This window comes from Halichoerus grypus, chromosome 6, assembly GCF_964656455.1.
Source record: "Halichoerus grypus chromosome 6, mHalGry1.hap1.1, whole genome shotgun sequence".
Lineage (NCBI taxonomy): Eukaryota > Metazoa > Chordata > Mammalia > Carnivora > Phocidae > Halichoerus > Halichoerus grypus.
In genome coordinates this window covers 173,670,108-173,687,128 of record NC_135717.1, presented here as the reverse complement: position 1 = coordinate 173,687,128, position 17,021 = coordinate 173,670,108, and the positions used below count along the sequence as shown (strand labels likewise).

General features: G+C 52.1%; 1 protein-coding gene across 1 annotated transcript in view; it reads left to right on the top strand.

Moving 5' to 3' along the window:
• The first annotated feature begins 6,680 nt into the window (after positions 1 to 6,680).
• SULT4A1 (sulfotransferase family 4A member 1) overlaps positions 6,681 to 17,021 on the top strand; it is a 33,505-nt gene continuing 23,164 nt past the window's right edge. Inside the window, exon 1 of the mRNA XM_036084079.2 lies at positions 6,681 to 6,898. Within this exon, the coding sequence (XP_035939972.1) occupies positions 6,730 to 6,898 (169 nt within the window). The 5' untranslated portion in view covers positions 6,681 to 6,729. The remainder of the gene's footprint in view (positions 6,899 to 17,021) is intronic.

Here is a 17,021-nt window from a genome sequence, read left to right as displayed (position 1 = left end):
GTCCCCTCTTGCTGTCATGAAGGGGGCTGTTCTACCTTGAGTCAGGTGATGTCCAAATCCCAAGGATTCTCTCCATCCAGAGCTGGGACGCCCTGTCCCTGTTCCCAGGTGCTGGGTTTGGGATTTCCTCTGCCTATGGAAAGGGGAGGACTGGTCACCTGGGTCTCCAGGTTGAGGATCTAGATGCTCAGGAGGCCTCTGAGAGTATTCTTTTTCCCCTGTCCTTTGTGCCCTATCTAGGACATGGACCTCTATTCCAGGGGCAAACAGACCTCCCTTTATCACCTCCCCTCTCATTGGTTCTTTGGGACTTGCCCTAGGGCCATCTTTGCCCCCTTTGCTTTATTTTGTGTCTTAGATGGAGAAAGATATTTGGCCACTCCCACCTTCCTCTTCATCATTCTCCTTCTCTGAAGCAGCATGTCACTAAATGTTTCTAGCTTACTTGGTTGAATATCTCAATTGCTGATAACACTCTGCTCTGAACACTTCTTTTTGGTCTTTATTATCTGTGGCTCATGCATCAGGGTCACCTCTTCACAGCTTGTGGGTTGCAGAGATTATTCGCAAACATCGCTCACAGTGCTTTACAGTTTATAAGTACTTCCCTGCTTTCTCTTCTATTGAACTCTTAGACATTTTCTCACATGGCTTTAAAATCTGACTGCCTGTGGCTTTCTCCATTGATCCCAGCTCTGTGCTTCTGGGCCCATGCACCTGCTTGCCTGGGGACAGCCTGGCAGGGATAGAAAGGTGGTGAGCTGGCGCCTCTGAGGCTGCTCTTCTCCACAGTGAATAGCTTGTGCCTTACAACCATTCATCAGGGACATCCCCAACCCAGACTTGCTGCTCAGTAAAGTACAACCCCTTAACCCTAATTTGTTCAAATCCCTCTAGGAGTATGGAGTCCAGCGCTGCCCCTGATATGATGTGACCAGTACTGGACCTAAATTGCCTTTCACCTCCCACCTGCTGGTCACCACTTCTATGAATGTAGCCTCAGAATGAATGGGCTTAGCCTGGGCAACCCCTGTGGATTTCACTGAGCCACCATCCACCAACAGTGCTGTGTTCTTCCTTAAGCCTGGAGGTGGCTCAGCTGACAAAGCAGCCAGCCCAGGAACTAATCCAGGTCAGAGTTCCTGGCTTGTCAACCTACATAGCCACCCAGCACAGAGCCCTGAGGCATTACAGAGGAAAGGAGGGATCTAGGGCTCTGAATTGAGGTCGCCCTGCGTCGAAGTCCCATCCCTGCAACTGAGCATTAATGTAACCCAGGGAAATTCCCTCACCTCTCAGAGCCTCAGGATTCCCCTGCATAAAATGGAGATAACAGCACATACCTCATGAAATATTTACTTGAGAAAAGTAAATGCTCTTTGTAGACTACATCATATGGTAGGAAAGAGGGAGCAAGAAGATGCACTAACTTCATGTCTGCTCTGTGTTAGGCACCGGGCTAGAGGGACTACTGGGCCTCCTCTGAGCCTTACACCACCCCTGGGTGAGGGATAGTCCAGAGAAAGCTCAGGGGAGCTGTGATGGGGCCCAGAGCTGTGTGATATCAAGGCCCTTTCTAGACCCATGCCATGGTCTCCCATCAGCAGAGCTTAAGTCATGGGTCCACCACCCTCCTCTTTCTCTCAAAGGTCCAGCCAAGCACCTTTCTGGGCCTTGGAGCCCTGGCACAATCCACCTCCCAGGCTGACTGCAAACCCCTGCCCCAGCCTGGTTTTCTGAGTGCCAACTGTCTGCAGGGTGTGTCCTGGTGCCTGAGGCAGATCCCTGCCCCAAGGAGCTCACATGCCTCTGTTTCCATTTCTGTGGAAATAATAGGGAATCTAACCCTTACATGTACACTCACTTTACACTTTACAAAACCCATCATTTCAATTCTCACAGCAACCCTGGGAGTTTGGTAATATACTCTGCATTTTATGGTTGAGGAAACAAAGGTGCAGAAGGGTTATGTTCATTGGTAAGTGGTAGGGCTGGAAATGCCCAAGTCTGTCCTCCAGGAAGCAGAGAGATCCCTAGACCATTACAGCTTCATTGTGCACCAGCTCTACGATGCCAGGCAAGTTCTGTCCTTGATCAATTCCTCATTTCCTATCTTTAAAATCAGGGGTTGGACCAGCTGGTTTCTAAGGGGCCTCCAGCTCTTCTCTGAGCCCATTACATAGACAATTAATATCACTGTATTAGAGATGATTCCAGGAAGGGATTACCCACAATGGAATGGGTTTCTGAACTAGGTCTTGGTGGAAGCCTAGAATTTGGTTTGGCAGAAAGTTATTCCAGGAGGGGATACTGTAGGTGCAAAGGCAGGTTGGAGGTGGCCTATGGTAAGTTAAACCTACAAGGAATCTGAGCTTCAGAGAGGTGAAGTGCCTTGTCCCAGGTCCCACAGCCAGTCAGTGGTGGGCTTAGCATTCACACCCAGGTCAGGCTGTGGTTCCATTCTGTCTGAACACTAGAATGCTGGGTGGAAATACTGAGGAGTCTTCTGCAGGGATTCTGATGTAACTGATCTTGATCTAGCCATCTGTCTGGGCGGGAGTGTGGTTGGAGCATGTAGTTCCTGGGCACTGGTGTCCTCAGGGGCCACTATGTGAGTGTGACTACCTGCCTGAGCCAGCAGTCTGTGCCTCAGTCTCGCTTAATGTCATCTGTGCCAAGCAGGCTGGTATGTGCTAAACTGAGGCTGGGATCACGTGATGCTAGTGGGGTGACCTCTGCCCCAGCACTAAATTCTGGCTACACTGGGAATCCCCAGGAAGATACCTCAACCCCTCTGAACTTTGAATCCCACCCTTAGATCCAGTCTTGTAAACTAACCAAGTATTTAGTGATGTTAAGGAACATTCATTACTTTTTAGCTGTGTTAATATATTGGGAACGTGTGTTTCGAAGAGTTTTTATCTTTTAGAGATCTGTAGTGAAATATTTATGAACGAAATAATACGTGAGATTTGCTTCAAAATAATCTGGGTGGGGACGGGTGACTGAGAGTTGATGAAACGTGGATTGATAACAGTTGACACTGAGTGATGAGTTCACAGAAGTTCACTTAACCCTTTTCCCTAGTTTTGTATATGTTTGACATTTCCATAATAAACAAGTACTTAACCTTAAAAACTGGATAGCACATGCAAATGGAAAACATGCATCAAAACAGAACATAAAACAAGCAAAATCAGGGCCATGGCGAGTCGTGGCTATCCTAATCCCAGAACCCAGATCCCAGATCCCAGATCGGGAGGGCTGCAGGATCTGGTGAACTGTGCGCATTCAGCACCTCGGACAGCAACCTCTTCCCTCTGCCTCAGCCGCCTTAGGGCTCTGGGGCAGAGAACTTCTGCATCCACCTTTGTTGGAAGGGGTCTGTTCAGGACAGAAGGCTATCCAGCCTCTTCCACACTTCTAGAGATGGGGCCTTCACTCCCCATGGGGTAGACCAGGCCTTGGTGGACAGTTTGGGCTCCCAAGAAATTTCTGTTTTCTGCTCCTTAAGAATACTTTTGTCAAAAATCAATCGATCATCTGTGTGTGTGTCTATTTCTGGGCTTTCTATCCTGTTCCATTTATCTATATGTCTGTCCTTATGCCAATCCCATCCTGTTTTGATTTATAGCCTTAAGATAAATAGCTTTGTAGTAAGTCCTGAAATCAGGTGGTATGAGCCTTCCAACCTCGCTATTCATTTCCAAAATTGTTTTGAGTATTCTTGGTTCTTTGTTTTCCCATATAGACTTTAGAAGAGAGCCCATTGGAATTTTGCCTGGGACTGTACTCTATAGATGAATCTGAGGAGAATGGGCATCTTAACAATGTCGAGACTCCCAATCCATGAACAGGGTGTATGTCTCCATTTCTTTAGGTTCTCTTTAATTTCTCTCATCAGTGTTTTGTAGCTTCTGTTACACAAATTTTGCACATATTTTCTTAGCTGTATTCCTAAGTCATTTAATATTTTCTGATGTTATTGCAAATGATATTTTTAACATTTCAATTTCTAATTGTTTCTTGGTAGTATGTAGAAATGGAATTGATTTTTGCTTTTTGACCTTGTATCCTGTGATCTCAATAAACTCATTAATTCTAATAGCTTTTCAGGTAGAATCCTCAGGGTTATCTATTTTAAAGGTTTTTCTTCAGAGTTTTATTCTTAAAAAACCTGAACCTATAGAAAAGTTTCAAGTAATACAACTGAAGTAGGTAGAATAACACACTCCTCTCCCCACTGTGTCTGCACCCTAATCCCCAGAACCTATGAATATGTTATGCTACATGTTAAAGGGAATTAAGGTTGCAGATGGAATTACAGTTGCTGGTTGGCTGACCTTAATATAGATTATCCTGGATTGTTGGGTAGGTCCAATGTAGTTACACGAGTCCTTAAAAGTGGAAGAAGGATGAAAAAGAAGAGTCGATGTCAGGGTACTATAATGTGAGCAAGACTAGACCTACCATTGCTGGCTTTGAAGATGGAGAAAGGGGCCACAAGCCAAGGAGTGCGGTGGCCTCTAGAGGCTAGAAAAGGCAAGACAATGAATCCATCCCCAGAGTCTCCAGAAAGAAGCGCAGCTTTGGGGACTCCTTGATTTTAGCATATGACACCCTTATTAGATGTCTGGCCTACAGAACTATAAGATAATAAACGTTTGTCTTAAGTCACTGAGTTTGTAGTAACCCTTTACAGCAGTAATAGAAAACTAACAAAATAATGAACATATACCATCACCAACATACACATACACACATATGTGCATGTGCACTTTTTTATTCCTATGTAGTAAGTATCTTCATTGTATGAGTATATCACAATTTATCTAGTCTATCATTGATGGAAATTTGAGCTGTTTCCTATTTTTTTTTTTAAAGATTTTGTCAGAGAGAGAGAGAGAACAAGCAGGGGGAGCGGTTGGCAGAGGGAGAAGCAGGCTCCCCACTGTGCAGGGAGACCGATGCGGGGCTCGATCCCAGGACCCTGGGATCATGACCTGAGCCAAAGGCAGACACTTTAAAACTGAGCCACCCAGGCGTCCAGAGCTGTTTCCTATTTTTGTCTAATATGTACAAAGTTTTCCTAATTTGGCCTTTCAGCTAGCCCCTGTGTCCTTTTGACTTACCCATCATTTTTTAACACTTTATTTTTTGCCCAACAAGATGCTTTAGACTCATTTTTTTCTTTTTTTTTTTTTTTTTGCCCAGCCCTGGAATTGTCCTCCCCCCCCCCCCCCCCAAGAGAGTCTGGTTCCTTTTGGTGGGGAAGTATTTAAGAACCAAGATCTGGAGACTGGGTGTGTCTAGTTATTACTGGAATACCAGTACCTAAAGACCTTTTCAGCAAAGATAAATAGGTATTTTAAAAAATAGTAAGTTCATGTCAATACCTCAGATTCCAATTCAAAACCATCTCCCTTGACTTCTCCCGTAGTGAGAGCCCTCATCTGAAACATCAGGACATTCATTCTTTCATTTGCTCATTTCCTCCAGCCTTTGGCGATCTGTCTGTGTCATTACCTAATCGTTAATACCTCGGGTGCTTGGATTGTCCTCTTTCATTTTGGTAAAGACACCCACAAGCCTCCAGAGCCAAGGTTAATTGCTCTTTCCTCCCTCTGTCCACCGTGTACACATGGCCCATGCCTCCCAGCTCATGTGTGTGTGTCTCTATGCAAGTACCTCATTCCAGAGCAAGAGAGAGAGGGAGTAGGTCCTGCCCACCTGCTTTACTCAGTATTCTTGGTGGTGTAGCTGTCTCTGTCCATCCTTCCAGCTAGAGAACCTAGGTGTAGAGATTATCATTCCTTTTCCACAGTCGAGGACAGCTAGACTCAGAGAATTAGACCTGGACCCCACCGTTTTCATCTTTGTGTTCCCCCAGCCCCAGGCATGTGGTAGGTGCTTAGTACACGTTAGTACATCCAGAATGACTGGATGAGGGGTTATACTAAAACCTCTTTAGAACTCAGTTTTTCTCAAATTGTAGTATGACAAAGAAGTACCTTATTAAATGCAGATTTGGGGGCGCTATCCCAAGAGAATCTATCTCTTGAGATCTGGGGTTGGCCCTGGAATCTGCAATTAACACTCCCCCCTTCCGCCCGCAGGATATTATGAAGCGTATCATTCATAGCGCCATCACCACCTGAGATTATCTTGGTTATTCACAAATGTAAGCTCCAAGAGAGCCGGGCTTTTGCCTGATGTATCTCGCGAACCTGGGCCAGAGCCTGGTACAGATCAGATGGTCGCTAAATATTTGTTAGATGAATCTTTAAGGTCACTTCTCGAGGGAGCGTTTGTGAGTCTGTGTTGAGCGCTTGCTGAATGACGGAAACAGCGGGCTGATGAATGAACGCGCGATGGCCGGGCATGCGGACTGCGGGCGGCAAGGAGGAGGTGGGCAGGGGTCAGGTCCATCGCAGGGTGGGTAACGGCGGCTCCGTGCGGCTCAGGCCCGACCCGGAGGCCCTGCGACGTCACGTCTGCGGAGGGCAGCCGGCGCGCGGCGGGCGGGGCCATGACGTCATACCGCGGAGCGCAGCCGGGGCGGGGCGGGGCCGGGCGCGGGCCGGGCGGCGCCGTGACGTCACGCCTGCGGAGCGCCGCGCGGCGGCTGGGGCGGCGGGCTCGGGCGCGGGCGCGTGCGGGGTGCGGGCGCGGGCGCGGGGCGGGCCGGGAGCGGGCGGCGCGGCTCCGGGGCCGGGCGGCGGCGGCGGCATGGCGGAGAGCGAGGCCGAGACCCCCAGCACCCCGGGCGAGTTCGAGAGCAAGTACTTCGAGTTCCACGGCGTGCGGCTGCCGCCCTTCTGCCGCGGGAAGATGGAGGAGATCGCCAACTTCCCGGTGCGGCCCAGCGATGTGTGGATCGTCACCTACCCCAAGTCCGGTGAGCCCCGCGCAGACCCCGCCCGCCCGGCTCTGCGGCGCGCCCGCGCCAGGGGCTTCCCGTCGGGGTCTGGGAGGGCGGGGGGCCGGAACCCCACCGGGCGGGGTGGGGGTGGGGGTCGGCCGGCATTTGGGGAAACCAAGGCCGGAGACCTTCTGAGGTGGGCCCGGCTGTCCACGGCTGGACGGCGTCCCCTGGGGATGGAGCCTGTTTGGCCGGAGCTGCCCGGAGGACAGGCCCAGGGCCGCCACCCCTCCCTGCATCCCCTCCCGTTACCCAGCTGGCTGTGTGACCTTGGACAGTCACTTAACCTCTCTGTTCCTGGACCCGGTTCAGCCTTTGATGAGTGCAAAGTCTTGGTGATCATTTGGGAAGGGGGTTAAAACGGGCGTCAGGGCGTCCCTGATTTCTGCGTGGGCACCGGGTGGGGGATGGGACCAGCCATGCTCAGAGTGCATGCCCGGTGTTCCCTTGTTTCAGGGCCGTCTCCATCACTCAGGTAACGTCATGCAGGACCCAGGGCATTCATTTCCCAGCGTTAACTGACTTCATATTCATGATAATCGTGTAAGGTAGAGATGGTCATCTTCACTTTACAGTCCAGGCAGTGAGGCTCAGAGAGGGGCAGTGGTTTGTCCAAGGTCACACAGCTGATAACTGGCAGAGCTGGGATTTAAAGCCAGGCTGGTCTGCCCAGGACTTGATGTACGAGATCATCATGTGGTGTCTCTTCTGAGGTTTGTAGGGAAAAGAGGCCGCTTCCCTGTTCTTGGAACACACCTGAGGGTTTCCCTTGTTTCCACTGTGTTGGAGAAGGAGGGAGACACCTGAACCCACACTGGGCAGTGTGTCTGTAGCCGGTCTAGAAGGTGGCCAGCCTGGAGGTCATGTTGGAGCAGCAGCAGTGCAGCTTGCTGGAAGAGCTGTTTGCCAGGCTCTCATAGCTGTTGCAGGGTCCCAGACACCTGAGTGGTAGGCCTGGTCCTCTGAGGAAGGTTGGGGACGGGGCCTCAGTGATGATGGGGTGGGGACTAGCGCTGGGGGGGGGGTGCTTGAAGAAGTCTGGAGGTGCTTCCAGGCTGCCCTTGGGAAGGGGGAAAGGGAGGAGATGCACACACGGCATTTGCCATGGCCAGGGGCTTTCCTTCTGCTGCGGCCCCACAGCCCCATGGGTATGGGGGACTCAGCATTTTTTGGACTTTAGAGCCTTAGATATCATACAGTTGAAAGACCCCCCAGCTGGGTGTGAGGCTGTACTTTGGACCCCACATTAAAAATGAGAGCAATAAAGACTAAAAATCATCTCATGTCATTTTAGGTCAGGGTTTGCCTGCAAATGAATTGTGAAAAACTTGGTTTGGGGTGAGCTTTAGGATTTTTGAATTGCAGATGAGAGATTGTAGTTTGTGTACCTTCCTCCATTTTATGAAGTTAAGAAGCTGGTGGGGGAGGAGGCACAGACGAGGATGCTCACTTGGAAAGCTGTGTACTTGGGGCTTGTGAGGATGCTTTAGAGGGACCCTGCATTGGGGGCCAGGTGGGGTTCTGCAGGGACCTTACTGGGCACCTTGATGGGGAATAAGGTGTTAATGTAAGGAAGTTTTCTAGATGACCCAAACTCAAATCTTATTTGTAACTTGCATCTTTTAAAGACAGATGAAAGCACACCCTAAACTTTTTAAATAAGAAAAATAAACAGGGCTCTTTCCCTTAGTGACAGAAAACCCAGTGGTAACCTTGAGACCTTTGTGCCTTGCATGAGATCCCTACACACAGAGCCCTAGAGAGCCACTTCTTTAAAACTTAAAAAAAATTTCCAGCAGCCTTTATGGCCTTTCCAGGCTCCTCCAGTGCCTCTGAAGGCTTTCGTTCTCTCCACCCCACTGTTTGTGAAGTTTGTTACATGAAATGATCAAGGGGTGGAAAACTGGTCTCCAAAGTCTGCCATAAAGATTTTTCTCTCAACCAGAGAAAAGGGCCCTGGAAGTCATTGCCAGTGGCCTCTGGCAGCAGGAAGAGCTGGTTCCAGCAAGCCGTTGCACTTGGGCGAGGCTGAGCCTTGGTTTCTTCTGCCATGAAATTTGCAACTTAAATTGCGCAGTCGCTGAGGTGGCCCCAGCCCTTGGGTCTTGGGGGCCTTTTTCTTGAGCACAAGCCAGTTGCGGCTTGGGATGGACCCAAATGCTTTAGGAATAGGTGAGCAGCCGCTTACGGAATCCCATAGGCCAAGTACTCTGCCACCCTTTGGAGCTGTGGTTTCCGCAGGGGCACGGGAGACCACCTTACCACCTTGCTGGGCAGCTGTGAGGAAGAGCGGCATGATGCATGAGTGCCCTCCGCATGCCAGATGCATGGTAAGCACAAGAAAGGGTCCTGTTATTCACGCTGGCCTTCGCTCCCCTATTGTGCCCAGACACTTTCCTAGGTGCTGGGGCTGCAGAGGGAAGTCCCGTCTGCTGCTTGCCCTCAGTGAGCTCACCGTTTGCTGGGGCCCTGGTAGCAGCTGCCGGGGTGTTGGTGCCAGGATCGGGACAAGTAGCCAGGAAACCAAGTCTGGGAGATTGGAATGACCTTGCAAGTGGTCAGAGCTGGAAGGGCTTGTAGAGCCCCATGTCCTCTCCCTCCCCCCGACTGGTGGGGAGCAGGGGTTCACAGGGCCGGGGCATTTCTCGTGGTGATTAGATCCTGTTTTTTCCCTCAACACTCTACTACGCTCTAGAAGCGTTTCTGTGTTTGTGACATTTCAGCTCAGGTGACAGGTTAGGACTGCACTGTCCACTCCAGTAGCCTCTGGCCACATGTGGCTTTTTAAATTCAATGAGTCGAGATGAAATACAAGTAGAAACTCAGTTCTTCAGTGGCACTTGCCATGTCTCGGGTGCTCAGTAGCCACATGCAGCCCGTAGCTGTCATGTTGGACCGTAGGGATGTGGGAAACTTCCACCATGGCCGGAAATTCTCTGGGATGACCCCCATTCAGACTGTGATCCAGATACTGGGAGCCCACTGTGCCTTCTGGGGAGAACTGGTCTCTGTATCTCCGTCCTGGTTTATCATCATTCATTCTTACAGCCTCTTTGATCCCAAGGCGGTCGTAGTGTTAAATTGACTCGTCTATGGAAACATCTCGCGACTGTCCGTGGTGGGTGATGGTGAGCACTGCTGTTGGCTTTGCCACTAGGTTCCTGGTCCCCAAAGTCACTGAGCATCAGCTTTGGGATATGCTCCTTGGCTGGGCCAGAGTGCCTGCCTCCTGATGTTATTTTCCTTTTGGTTCCAACCTGCCCTGAAAGGCGTCCACGTTCTCCTGTCACTGATTAAGAGGGAAGAAGTGAATCACTGCTGAGGGGTGAGAGCACCTGGATCCTAGTTCTGGGCCTGTCCCCGGGTGACCTTGGTTTGCCCATGAAAAATGGGGGGATTGGACATGATGGATTCATTTGAGTCTCAAATTTTAAGACAGCTTGGGGTGGGGAGGCTGGAGGGAGAGCCTCAGATGCCAGGCTAGGTGGATGACTTCCTTTTCTTTGTATGCGCATGTCACCATGCCTAGGAGAGGCGGGTTGGGGAGTGTTGTGAATGTGGTGACACTCTCCTCAAGGAGCTGGCGGTGACATTAGGAAGCCAGGCTCCTGATGCTGAAAGCTAACTGACAGGGTCAGGTCAGGGGCCCAGGAAGGAGGATCACTGGAGGATTGCATGGAGGAGGTGGCCTGGGACCTTGAAGTGAGGCAGAGTGGGATTACCGATTTCAGCTCCATTCCCAGTGTCTGCCTCTTTTGAGCCTCAGAACAACCCTATGTTCTTGTAATTGTTTCCTTTTTGTAGATCGATACAGGTCCAGTGAGGGGTGGGGGGGGGGGAAGGGGTAGAACCAACATCTGAGTGTGCAGTTTTTACTTGTAGATGGTGGAGATGAACAAGCCCCGGAAGAGTGGGAGGAGAGATGGGGGGATGGGCACTCTCATTTGCCCAGCACCTGTTCTGGGCTGGGTGTGTCCCAGGTGTTCACATATGGCATCTCATTTCATTTTCCCACCGCCCAGGGAGGAGGCTGTTCACGGCCTCAGTGCGTGGACCAGGAAGCGGGCTAGGAGATGTTGAGGGACCTGCCCGCCCACCGAGAGCTCACCTTTGTCCTGAGAGCAGCATGCACACCCCTGCCTCTCAGCTGCACCACACAGGGGGGCTAGTGCTCTTGCACACGGCGGTCGGTGGCCCGTGTCCCGGAAGAGAGGGCAGGGGTTTGAAGAGTGTAACAGGAGGTCTCGTTCCGGAGTAGCTGTGCCCTTCCTCTTTCCTTTTCCGCCTTCTGTTTCTGTCCTCCTTCCCCTGCTCCTTCACTTTGCTCTTATTCCGGCTCTCTGCACATAATCAAGGGGTCTTCGGATCGGGGAAGAGGGTGGCACATCCAGGCTCCTGGGTTGACGGGGGGACCTCTCTCCTTACCGCCACCTGGGCTTGGAAGAGAAAGCCTGAAGAACTGCCCCCCGGGTTCTGGAGAGCGAAAGGAGCAGGGGCCTCTGGGAGGAGTGTCTTTCTGACTCCAGGGGAATAGGAGACTCCTAGTCCCCGCCCTGAGCTTCAGGGTCTCGTCCTGATTCCTCATTCCTCGTCGACAGGGATGACTTCTGCCTCTCCTCTGTTAACACACACACTTTGTGATTGGCGTCCACTTATTTGTCCCCTCCCTGCCCCCACTGATGGCGACCCGGGGCTCACAGGGCCGGGGGATTTCTGGTGGTAAAAGCAGTAATTAGGTCCTGTTTTTTTCCTCCAATGGTCCACTACTAAGAGTATTTTCACGTTTCTGACATTTTCGCTCAGGTGACAGGTTAGGACCGTGCCGCCCACTCCGGTAGCCTCTGGCCACATGTGGCTTTTTAAATTCAATGAGTCGGGATGAAATACAAGTGGAAATTCAGTTCCTCAGTGGCACTCGCTGTGTCTCGGGTGCTCAGGAGCCACACGTGGCCTGTGACTGTCCTATCGGACCGCACCTGGTAAGCTCTCAGATGTGTCTGCCCCTCTCCGCCCCTGCTGCAGTCGTGGGATTCTTCCTCTCTCACCTGGAACGTTGCATGGCCTCCCCCATTGGTTTGCCTCTTCCTCTGCAGCTGAAGTGACCTCTTACAAGCAACTCTGACCTTGGTCGCTCCCTCATTAGACCTCTTCACGGACTCTTCTTTGCCTTCAGGCAACATTAAACTCCTAGCCTGTTCTGGGACCTGGGACCTCACCTGTGCTTCCTCCTTACTTGCCGGCCACACGGAACTGGCCGAACATGCCCAGTTCTTCCGTTCTTGCCTTTGCTCTCGCTCTCTGGTGTACTCTTCCCCTCCCCTTCCTTGTCCTCCTTCTCCTTCCCTCTGATTCCCTGATGAGGACTTCTCATCTTCAAGATGGCACTCATCCGTTAAGCATGGGACCAACCATCCATCCTTCCTGGGTCCCCCTCCTAGTATCCTTCAGCACTCTAGAGGTGTCACCCCATCGTCTTCTGGCTTACATAGTTTCTGTTGAAAGGTTGGCTGTAATTCTTCCTTTGTGGAGTGGGTCTTTTTTCTTCTGAGTGCCTTCAAGATTTTCTTTCTTTGATTCTCAGCACTTTGATGTGTCCAGGTATGTATTTTTGGTTGAGGGGTTGATAGTTATCCTGCTTGGGGTTCTCTGAGCCTCTTGGATCTGTGGTTTATTGCCTTTTGTTATTTTTTTAAAACATTTTTAAATTTAAATTCAATTAATTAACATAATGTTTTATTGGTTTCAGAGGTATAGGCCTATGACTCACCAGTCTTATATAACACCCAGTGCCCATTCCATCACGTGCCCTCCTTAATGTCCATCCCCCAGTTACCCCATCCCCCCACCACCCTCCCCTCCAGCAACCCTCAGTCTGTTTCCTCTGATGAAGAGTCTCTTATGGTTTGTTTCCCTCTCTGGTTTCATCTTGTTTTATTTTTTCCTCTCTTCCCCTAGGATCCTCTGTTTTGTTTCTGAAATTCCACATATCAGTGAGATCATATGATAATTGCCTTTCATTATTTTGGAAGAATTGTCAGCTATTAGCTCCTCAGATATTTCTTCTGTCCTGTTCTCTCTCTCATTCTGAGATACTAGTTACATATGTGTGAGATCAGTATTGTCCAACAGCTCTTGAATGTTCTGTTTTTTCACTCTTTCTCTTTGTGTTTCAGCTTGGGAAATTTCCGTTGACCATTTTTCAGGTTAACTAATTTTTTCCTCCACTGTGTCAGATCTACAAAGTCAGGTCTGTGAGCCACATTCAGAAGCATTCCACATTCCTGTTCCTGTGTTTTCATTTTTCCTCTAGCATTTCCACTTGTAGTTTCCATCTTGCTGCCAAAATATCCTGTCTGTTCAAGCATGTTGTCCACCTTTCCCATGCAGTTCTTCAACATATGAAACAGACTTATTTTAAATTCTCTTGAGTCTGATTCTTTTGATTTGTCTCTTGACCTGAGATAATTCCTTTTTCTGGCCTTTTTTTAACAAGTAGTACTTTTCGACTGAATGCTGGACATGGTGTACTGACTCCAGGGATGAAGGTCAGTTGTTTTTATACTTGGAAATGGGCCTGCCTTTTTCTGCCAAGCCGTTAGCATTGGAGGGGAGTCAGTCTGGTATGAGTTGGGCTATATTTGGGTTCTGTGGTTGCTCTGGTCACTTGAATGACCACTCATTTTAATTTCTGTAGCATCACCTTGTGCTTAGCATGGGGGCTGAGTTTCCGGAGGGTCTTTCCTCATTGTTCCTGACCCACACACCCTTGTCCCCACACCCTTGTCCCTCCCCCAGGGGTAGACTGTTGTTACTTGTTGCTCGATTTACTGGCTTAGAGAGGAAGGGTTTTGAGGGGGCGGTACTCTGTTGTCTGGTCCAGCTGCAGCCTTAGAGCTAGCTTCAGGCTTAGGCAGGCTCTGAGCTCCTGGGTTTTGGTGGGGTTCTCTCTGTGGTCCTGCACCTCCCCCCACCCCCACCCCCGTGGCAGCCAGCTCTGCCTTGATGGTGGATCTTGCAAAGGAGAGTTTTACGTCTCTTCCAGCATTTAGGGGTCTCTGATAGAGCCCAGGGATGTTTTCTGCTCCCCACGTGAGGGCAGAGTCTTTTGCTGTCACCCATTCTAAAGCCATATCGTTTCTTCATCTGGGCTCTTGGAGCAACAGGGTTTGCTATTCCTCCTCCAGTGTGGTAAAGCTTTTTTCCCATAGAGGGAAAAGGACCCTGGCAGGGTTTTCCCTTTTCCTGCAGCCACAGCATGGAGGAACTCTGTCTCCAGCCTGCCGCCCCTGGTCTTTCTTGTGAGCCCCTGTGTAGGTCTGCAGACATGAGTCTGTTCGATGCCAGCCCTCTCCTTGTGTCTGGCCCCTCGAGCCCGCAGTTAGTCCTGGCAGTGTGTAAAAGTTTCCCCTGAATTCTTCTTTCCCGCTTGCATGGTGCCTTGCGTCTCTTCCTGTCTGGAGGGCCCGTCTTTCTGGGCTTCCTGCCTCTCGGCTGCCCTGCAGCTGCAGCTCTCTGATGGGCTCAGAGTCCGGTGAGGATCGTGCTGATCCAGCCTTTCCTCATTAGCGTAGGAGCCACGCTTCTCCCAGCTCCCTGCATCCTGGGGGAAGCGGCCCTGCTTCCTCAGCTCTCGACAGGTGAGGCAGTGGGCATACCTGCAGCTTCTGGAATGTCGGACAGTGAGCTGCATAGCACGATGCTGTTGTTGGCAGGGAGCGAGCACCCAGCACAGGCTTCAGGAGTGCATTAAGGCAAGCAGAGGGGCGGTTGGGACATGGAAACTTCCCCAAGGCATGCTCTGCGGAGTTACTGGAGTTTTCTGGAAGCTAAATAAGTCATTTCCAGAGGGTCTAAAAAGTCAGAGACCCCAGCTTGAGCTTTGTGAGTGTTCTGTGGTGCACAGCCAGCTCTCGGGAGGCCTGGCTGAGCCTGGAACGAGCCAGGCTGTCCTGGGCCCGCACCCCCCAGTGGCAGGGCAGTGGACTGGGTGATGGCTGTGTTTGTCTTAGGCCTCAGAGCAGACCACGAGGTGTGAGCATTTCCCATATCTGTGCTGGGTGCCCTCTTCATAGCCTCCCTGGGAGGGGGGCCCATTTGCAGGTAGGGGACTGCGGCCCAAGAAGGAGCTGGCCCAGGTCTGCCTCTGCCTTCCAGTGGGCCTGGCTCCGGGTGCACCGGCCCCCAGGGGCCTGTGTTGGGCAGGCTCCTCCTCCACCACCCTGGTCAGCCCCACCGTCACCGCTGCCGATGCCTTTGGCAGCCAGGCGTCATGACATTTAATCCACGTGGTGGTCTGCACCTTACAGACGAGGAGACAGACCGAGAGGGGCTCCTCCTTGCTCAGCATCTGGGTGTCAGGAAGTGGCCGAGCCAGGATTTCAGACATGGCCTCCATAAGCCAGTGCCCGCGTGGCCTTGCCTTCGGTTGGTTTGCATCTCCCGTGGGAGAGGGTGAAGCCAGCCTGTGAGTGGGGGTGCTTGGGTCTTGGAGAGCCTGAAGCAAGGGTTGGAGTGGAGAAGTGAGGTGGAAGGTGGTTGCAGGTGAGGGGAGAAGGTGGTCTCAGGAGTGGTGCCCTTGTGGGTCCTGGGGCTCTGCCTGCTGGGGCCTCCAGGGCTGGTGTGGAAATGGCTCAGGGGGCTCCCTTGAGGGGCAGGAGGCGAGTGCTCACCGGCCAGCTCCTGTCCCTCAGGGTGTTCAGCGCGTTGGCTCCTGGCACTTCGTGGCCTCCTTCTCCCGTGGCTGAATGAGAAGCAGACACAGCAGTTGACGTGGGAGCCTTCCCATGTGGGGGCTGTCCACCCGAGCTGCAGGTGACGTCCAGGGTGGCTGAGGTGGGCCGCTGGGCACTGAGAGGGTCTGCTGGAGGAGGGCGGGTTACAGACACCTGGGCCCGAGTCTCAGTTTGGGGCGAGGCCCTCACGTTTCTGTGTCCTACTCTTTGAAGTGGGGGTGATGAGCTCCATCTCACCGGGTAGCTGGGAGGATTGAATGTGGTAAGGTGCCCATAGCGCCCTGCGTGGGTCTCGTACTTCTTTAGCCCTTGTTTTCCTTGACCCCTCTTCCATGTCTGCTTCACCTGGAACATTCTGTGCCTGTTGCCTTGTAGGAGACCACCTGGACTCAGTGCCTTAAAACAAGACTGTTACTGTAGCCTAGCGTCTGCTGTCGCTCATCTTGGCCAAAACCCCCCTGTGTCTGTGGGTCAAGTGGAGGCTTCGGGCTGGGCTGGGCTGGGCAGCCCTGCTCCAGGTGACTCTTCTCCTGGCGCTGGGACCTGCAGGCTAGCCAGGGAGTGTTCCTCTCTCGGTGCCAGTAGAAGCACAAAAGAGCAAGCAGATGCGAGCAGAGTTCTGTGGCTTTGCGTCCTGCACCGGCCACAGCAAGTGGCCTGGTTGTGCCCAGTGTCACTGAGCAAGGTGCCGCCTTCCAGGAGGGGCTGTGAAGCCACATGGCAAAGTGTGGGTGGGGCCCGGCGGAGGATGGGGGCCCCCGGTGCCGTGCCCACACGCTCTTCTAGCTCAAAGCCCAGAGCTGTTCCATGCTTGGAACCTGAGGGCCAGAGGTGTGCCGGCCACGTCCGGCCCCCCAGACTTGCGGGAAGAGCGAGGCCGGGCATCTGGGCCCCAGAATCGAGGGGCCTCCACCGGCAGGGACTGTGTCCACCCAGGGCTGTCCGAGGGCAGGGCTGGGTGCGCTGTGGCCACTTGGCATCATCTCTGCTGGAAGGCGGCGGGGAGTGCTGCTCAGCAACTGAGTCTGTCTGCCCTCGGTGTCCAGCAGGGGCCCAGATGCCGGCGTGCGGTCTCTGTGGGCCTAGAAGCTGCGTTCCCACAGTGGTGGGGGGCCGTCCCAGCCACTTCCTCCCTCTGCCTCAGCCTTGTTCCGTCCCCGGCTGTGGGGGCGTCAGGCTTAGAGCTGTAGCCTGCAAGTGGGAACATGTGGCTCGAGGCCTTGGTTTTGCTGCCCACTTGCTTTGTAAGCTTTGGGCTGCGTGTGGTGTACATGGTTTGTGTGCGTATGTACACTGTGTTTGTGTGTGGTGTGTGTGTATATGCGTGTGCTGTGTATGTGTGGTGTGTGTGTCATGTGCATATGCAC